The sequence below is a fragment of the Atractosteus spatula genome (genome assembly GCF_055471065.1).
Source record: "Atractosteus spatula isolate fAtrSpa1 chromosome 10 unlocalized genomic scaffold, fAtrSpa1.hap1 SUPER_10_unloc_1, whole genome shotgun sequence".
Classification (NCBI taxonomy): domain Eukaryota; kingdom Metazoa; phylum Chordata; class Actinopteri; order Semionotiformes; family Lepisosteidae; genus Atractosteus; species Atractosteus spatula.
The window spans coordinates 4,730,327-4,738,119 of NW_028296612.1; the positions used below are offsets into that span (position 1 = coordinate 4,730,327).

Genomic DNA, 7,793 nt, shown 5'->3' on the forward strand with positions numbered 1-7,793 from the left:
TCTCACCCTGTCCCTGTGATCACTCTCTGCTCTGTATCTCTCCAGGACAAGCACAGCGCCTCAGAGTGTGAGAGTCGGTGTCTTATACTGAGAGCTGTGATGCGATTTCCTGGTATCCTGCTGGTATTCTAAACTTAAAAGCAACACATTTTCAGACATATATAGTAACGCTGATACAGTACTTCCGCATTCTTAAAACACAGGATGAATTCCTTCACATCTAGTGGGTTATAATCTGACTGAATGTATGTTTTCCAGCTAAATATTTTCATTTTTATGGACTGAATAGTTTTGTCTATATACATTTGCCTGCTGCTTTGTTCAGGCCAGGGTCGCAGGCAAGCAGAGGGAAGGCAGGGACACCACTACATCTCAGGACACACACACACACACACACACACACGTGCGCACACACTCACTCACTCACACCAGCGCCAGTTCACCCAGAAGGAAGTGAACACACCAGGGTGTCGCCATGCCTCCCTCAGGACTGCCAGCGTAGACTTACCCAGAAATCACACAGGTGCACAAGAGTGGGGCCTGACACACTGCCTGACACACTCTCTACACACTGGGGCCTGATACTGTACCAAGACTGACCCGCACTAACACAACCCCAGGGCTACACACTCTCTACACACTGGGGCCTGATACTGTACCAAGACTGACCCGCACTAACACAACCCCAGCGCTACACACTCTTTACACACTGGGGCCTGATACTGTACCAAGACTGACCCGCACTAACACAACCCCAGCGCTACACACTCTCTACACACTGGGGCCTGATACTGTACCAAGACTGACCCACACTAACACAACCCCAGCGCTACACACTCTCTACACACTGGGGCCTGATACTGTACCAAGACTGACCCACACTAACACAACCCCAGGGCTCCACACTCTCTACACACTGGGGCCTGATACTGTACCAAGACTGACCCGCACTAACACAACCCCAGCGCTACACACTCTCTACACACTGGGGCCTGATACTGTACCAAGACTGACCCGCACTAACACAACCCCAGCGCTACACACTCTACACACTGGGGCCTGATACTGTACCAAGACTGACCCGCACTAACACAACCCCAGGGCTACACACTCTCTACACACTGGGGCCTGATACTGTACCAAGACTGACCCGCACTAACACAACCCCAGGGCTCCACACTCTCTACACACTGGGGCCTGATACTGTACCAAGACTGACCCACACTAACACAACCCCAGGGCTACACACTCTCTACACACTGGGGCCTGATACTGTACCAAGACTGACCCACACTAACACAACCCCAGCGCTACACACTCTCTACACACTGGGGCCTGATACTGTACCAAGACTGACCCGCACTAATACAACCCCAGGGCTACACACTCTCTACACACTGGGGCCTGATACTGTACCAAGACTGACCCGCACTAACACAACCCCAGCACTACACACTCTCTACACACTGGGGCCTGATACTGTACCAAGACTGACCCGCACTAACACAACCCCAGGGCTACACACTCTGTACACACTGGGGCCTGATACTGTACCAAGACTGACCCGCACTAACACAACCCCAGGGCTACACACTCTCTACACACTGGGGCCTGATACTGTACCAAGACTGACCCGCACTAACACAACCCCAGGGCTACACACTCTCAACACACTGGGGCCTGATACTGTACCAAGACTGACCCGCACTAGTGTGTGTGTGTGTGTGTGTGTGTGTGTGTGTGTGTGTGTCAGCTCACCTATGTACGAAGTGCAGCGCAGACCCAGACCTTGAAACCCAGGTTCGAGTCCAGACCACAGAGAGAAACTCAGCCCGTGTTTGAAGAGACAGGAAGTGTCGGTCTCACTGCGCCGTACGTTCAAACACGTATATTTATCACAAAGTTCAAAATAAATTGTGGAGAAGAGACTCAGCAGTGTAAGGGAAATTGCGTCACAGCTCTCAGTATAAGACACTGACTCTCACACTCTGAGGCGCTGTGCTTGTCCTGGAGAGATACAGAGCAGAGAGTGATCACAGGGACAGGGTGAGAATGAGTGTGGACACTGAGAGAGGACTGCTGCTGCTGCTGCTACTCAACACTGCTCACCTCAGCACAGGTAAGAGCCTCCCTCCTGCGTGAGAACCGGTGCTGAGAGAATGAGGAACCGCGGTGTGCAGCAGCTCGGCGCAGGAAGTGCTATTTGAAGTCCTGTCCCCAGCGTGTGCAGCGATCGATGTGAGCTGGTCATCAGGGGACCTGACAGAACCTGTCACCCGACGGTGCAGGGTGTGATGGTCTTTCTAAGCCAGTTCAACAAGTCGGTCTTTTCACGTTGAGTGAAGCTCGTCGTGTCGAAAAACGTGAGAATCACGCTGCTGCTTGTGCAATGCTGTACTGCTGTTTACACTGTTATTGTTATTGTGTTACTGTCTGCTGTCCTGTTTCTATACTGCACCTGCGAGACTCCTGAGAGACACTTTTCACTATACAATGCACCAGTGGAGGCATGATGACAAATACAGTTGAATTACATGCATTTGCCTTGTCCTGGTTGGTTTTGTGGCTCCACAGAGACCGTGACTGGCCAGATTGACCCTCTGTTTCCCCCCAGGTGTTGTCCCCGACGTGTTCTCCACTGTGGGAGGGAGTGTCACACTAACAGATTATTGAGAATTTAATTATTTAATTTTCTTCCCCCAGGTGTCACTGTGTTTTTCTCCACTGTGGGAGGGAGTGTCACTCTGCCCTGTAGAGGAGTGATCAGGACAGACTGTTCCACAATTGCATGGGTCTTCATGTCCAGATCTCAGAGAGCAGCTGTTGAACTGGTTACTCTGGGGAGGATCACAGACCAGAAGCCAGGGAGAGTGAGTCTGGGGTCTGACTGCTCTCTGCACGTCCACACTCTCAGCACACAGGACACTGGACTGTACATCTGTCAGCAGTATGTCAATGACCAGCAGCAAGGAGAGGATTCTCGTGTCTATCTGTCCCTCCTCACCAGTAAGTCTCTGTCAGTTTCATACCGCCGAATCTCAAATATATTTTCCTGATATTTCAGCCAGGTGTTGTGTCTTAAAGCAGGATTCTGCTGGCCATCGCATCGGAATTAAAAACACAATCGGGCAACGATTCCTCACGAAAGAACGCCTCTGTGGGACGTCCCGAAACACACCGACAGAGGGACAAGGTGGCGTTCAGATGGTCAGGTGCCTGTTCCGCTCAGGGCGGCAGACTGGGACGCTACACGGTTTCACTGTTGACGGACGTGCTGACAGTCCTGTGCTGGACTGAGACCCAGCAGCAACCAGATGACGTCTGTTTGATCGAATCACACTGTTTCCCGAGGCTTTATTTATTTAGGGAATAAAATAATTATAGGGGCAGGAAATAATTACCAAGGAGCCCTCTGTTTATTCTGTCGCCTCCGTTGGATACCTTGCTCTTAAAGTCTGCCACAGGGGAGCGGAGACCTATCAGCCAGCCTGTGTCTCACTCTGTGCACAACGTTTGCTACCAGCTGCATTCAAACAAACAGCAGTTTATTCTTATTTTAAGGATAGATAGATACTTTATTGATCCCATGAGGGAAATTGCAGGGAAATTGCATTAAAACTCCTCTTACAGCGAACGCGTTCGGTAAACACACAGACAGTGCAGGAACTCCTGGTGGTGTGTCTTTGTACTGAGGCGTGTGCGATCGGTGACACAACAAGACAGTCAGTCCGCAAACTGGGACAGTTCACACACACCAGCAAGGGGGCAAAACTCAAAACCACAGAGAGTTTTTCAAGTGTTTAGCTCCAAAGCCCTTTTCTGTTCCTCTGAGTTGTTGTTTTTTTATTTTGTTGTTTGAAAGCGTTTCTTAAAAAGTCCTGTGTTTGCATATTTGACAGAGAAGCTGCTCTGTCCTCTCTGCTCAGCCCTGAGTCAGTCCTGCTCTGTGACCTGTGATCTTGTCTCTCTGTTTCCCAGTTCAAGTCTCTCCAGGGGCAGAGCTGAGGACCGGCAGCACTGTGACTCTGCACTGTCTCCTGGACCTCTACTGGGGTCCTGGACACTGTCCCTCACACCAACACTCTTATACAGTGATCTGGGTGACTGAGACAGGAGCTGAGCTGCAGGGAGACAGATACCAGATCAGCTCCTCTCCCTGCAGCTCCAATCTGACTGTGAAGCTCCAGCCCTCAGACCACAGCAGGCAGTGGAGATGTGATGTAACACAGGAGGGAGCAGTGAAGGTCACACACAGATACTCCACTCTGCTCACAGGTACAGTCTGCTGCTTGTGCTTGTCTGTCTGTTCCTCTGTGTGACTGTGAGACTGCAGCCCTCAGACCACAGCAGGCAGTGGAGATGTGGTCTGACACAGGAGGGAGCAGTGAAGTTCACACACAGATACTCCACTCTGCTCACAGGTACAGTCTGCTGCTGGTGCTTGTCTGTCTGTTCCTCTGTGTGACTGTGAGACTGCAGCCCTCAGACCACAGCAGGCAGTGGAGATGTGGTCTGACACAGGAGGGAGCAGTGAGAGTCTCACAGATGTTGTCACCAGTGTGTGAATAAAATAGTTGTTAATGTTTCCTTGCATGGTTTCCTGGTTAAACATACTGTATTAAATACAGCTGCAGTGCGCAGGGACAAGCAGGGGCAGACTGTCGGACCAGGAGCTGACCCTGGTCAGCAGTCACAGCGCTGACCTTCCTGATGTGCTCCTGAATCCTCTCTTTCTCTCCAGATGGGTCTGGTGCAAGACCGACCCCTCAGAAACCCGGGAGAACAGAGACCTCCCCAGCAGAGAAGACACCAGTGACCCAGTCAGAGCCAGGACCAGGACCAGAAATGACAAGCTCATCAGTGACAGGTACATAGCAGCCCCTGCCGATGATGGACACAGGCTGTGTTGTGTTGTCCATGAGCCACTGGGTGTCCATTCTGGTGTTTAAACGGGCTGCGAGCGTCCGGACCTGTCTTCACACTCGAGGGTTTGCCTGAGAGAGGACACGCAGGAAACACGGGGCTGGGCTGAGAGACACAGACCCCCCTCTCTCTCTCACCAGGGCCAGATGGGTGCGACAGACAAGGAGACAGAACTGTCCCCCCCTCCCCCTCCCCCCAGGCCTCCCTGTTTCTCAGCTTCTGAGCGGCTGTCTTGTACATGTAGACCTGTGACTCTCGGCTCCGGGTCCTCTGGAGACGCACTTCAGTCAGTGACTTCATGGGCTGTTTTTGCAAAATGTTTAGTCAGGGAGGAGGTGGGTAGTGACGGTGTATGTCTGTGACCTGTCTTACCAGCTTATGTCCTTAGTGAAGCTTGTACAGTATAGGCAGGCAGCTGAAGGGCAGAGTCCAGGCCACTGCCGGTCAACAACCAGGGAGTCTGGGTCAGGCGGATGTCTAGATGGAAGTCATGAGTACCTTTAATATAATGAAACCGACTCTTGTGTCATTTGTGTCGGCTGCAGTGTTGTCCGTGAGACTGACCGTCTTCTTCATTGTCCTGATCATCCCTCTGGTCGTTGGAGTCGTCATCTATACCAAGAGGAGGAACAGCAAACTCGCAGGCAAGTAACAGAGCAGTGGAGTCAGTTTAGAGCAGGTCTGTCCACAGGCTGTAAACTCCAGTAACAGAGCAGTGGAGTCAGTCTAGAGCAGGTCCGTCCACAGGCTGTAAACTCCAGTAACGGAGCAGTGGAGTCAGTCCAGAGCAGGTCTGTCCACAGGCTGTAAGCTCCAGTAACAGAGCAGTGGAGTCAGTCTAGAGCAGGTCTGTCCACAGGCTGTAAACTCCAGTAACAGAGCAGTGGAGTCAGTCTAGAGCAGGTCTGTCCACAGGCTGTAAACTCCAGAAATATTGTGTTCAGACACTCTCAGTCTCAGTCAGTTGAATTCTGTTGCTCCAGTAAGCAAGAACTGATTGTTATTCCATATGATTTTCCCTACAGAAGAATCCTGGACTGAACTTGACACCAGGAACTGATTGTTTAACCTTCTCACTACCGAGTCTGGCTTCTGAATCTCCTGATCTCGGCTAATATGCTGTCAAAGAGTTGTATGATACAGCCAAGCCTTATCTCAGAATGTTAGCTTAGCCCTGATAGTAAACATTGCACTAGATATATTCATGATGCTACATTATTATACACACTGTATCGCAAATGTTAGCTTGTAGTAAATATAGTAAATCCCGAAATAAAGCATAAAAAAAACATGTCGACTGCTGATTTTTACATACAGAGGAAAGAAAGGTAAAGAACAGTCATCTTTATTCTCATTTAAAACAATACCCTTAGGTATAAAAATAGGAATAGAACAGATTTAACAGCAAAGTTTTACAGCAGCACTGGCACAAATGCAGATCAAGAAGTAGGACATTGTAAGCACAGCTGGATTAAACACTGTATTTAGCCCATTTTTATTTGGAATTACGAAATGCCCATTTGCAGGCAATCATTGTCCTCTGGCGCAGTCTGACTGTGGTGTACTCTGTGCTCTGGGCAGCAGCGTGCTTTAGCAGTGAGTCAGTGTGGAGAGGCTGTGTCCTGTAGCGCAGTCTGACTGTGGCGTACTCTGTGCTCTGGGCAGCAGTGTGCTTTAGCAGTGAGTCAGTGTGGAGAGGCTGTGTCCTCTGGCGCAGTCTGACTGTGGCGTACTCTGTGCTCTGGGCAGCAGTGTGCATTAGCAGTGGGTCAGTGTGGAGAGGCTGTGTCCTCTAGCGCAGTCTGACTGTGGTGTACTCTGTGCTCTGGGCAGCAGTGTGCTTTAGCAGTGAGTCAGTGTGGAGAGGCTGTGTCCTCTAGCGCAGTCTGAGTGTGGCGTACTCTGTGCTCTGGGCAGCAGTGTGCTTTAGCAGTGAGTCAGTGTGGAGAGGCTGTGTCCTGTAGCGCAGTCTGACTGTGGCGTACTCTGTGCTCTGGGCAGCAGTGTGCATTAGCAGTGGGTCAGTGTGGAGAGGCTGTGTCCTCTGGCGCAGTCTGACTGTGGCATACTCTGTGCTCTGGGCAGCAGTGTGCTTTAGCAGTGAGTCAGTGTGGAGAGGCTGTGTCCTCTAGCGCAGTCTGAGTGTGGCGTACTCTGCGCTCTGGGCAGCAGTGTGCTTTAGCAGTGAGTCAGTGTGGAGAGCCTGTGTCCTCTGGCGCAGTCTGACTGTGGCGTGCTCTGTGCTCTGGGCAGCAGTGTGCTTTAGCAGTGAGTCAGTGTGGAGAGGCTGTGTCCTCTGGCGCAGTCTGACTGTGGCGTACTCTGTGCTCTGGGCAGCAGTGTGCTTTAGCAGTGAGTCAGTGTGGAGAGCCTGTGTCCTCTAGCGCAGTCTGAGTGTGGCGTACTCTGTGCTCTGGGCAGCAGTGTGCTTTAGCAGTGAGTCAGTGTGGAGAGGCTGTGTCCTCTAGCGCAGTCTGACTGTGGCATACTCTATGCTCTGGGCAGCAGTGTGCTTTAGCAGTGGGTCAGTGTGGAGAGGCTGTGTCCTCTGGCGCAGTCTGACTGTGGCGTACTCTGTGCTCTGGGCAGCAGTGTCCTTTAGCAGTGAGTCAGTGTGGAGAGCCTGTGTCCTCTGGCGCAGTCTGACTGTGGCGTACTCTGTGCTCTGGGCAGCAGTGTGCATTAGCAGTGGGTCAGTGTGGAGAGGCTGTGTCCTCTAGCGCAGTCTGACTGTGGTGTACTCTGTGCTCTGGGCAGCAGTGTGCTTTAGCAGTGAGTCAGTGTGGAGAGCCTGTGTCCTCTGGCGCAGTCTGACTGTGGCGTACTCTGTGCTCTGGGCAGCAGTGTGCTTTAGCAGTGGGTCAGTGTGG

The 7,793-nt window shown here is 51.6% G+C and overlaps 1 protein-coding gene across 1 annotated transcript; it reads left to right on the forward strand.

Moving 5' to 3' along the window:
* The first annotated feature begins 2,052 nt into the window (after positions 1–2,052).
* On the forward strand, positions 2,053–5,920 carry LOC148813562 (uncharacterized). The gene is made up of 7 exons (XM_088908050.1): positions 2,053–2,119; positions 2,615–2,650; positions 2,734–3,006; positions 3,979–4,275; positions 4,742–4,867; positions 5,469–5,567; positions 5,907–5,920. Exons 1-7 carry the CDS (start codon positions 2,053–2,055, stop codon positions 5,918–5,920), a joined length of 912 nt encoding a protein of 303 aa, XP_088764176.1.
* Positions 5,921–7,793: the final 1,873 nt, after the last annotated feature.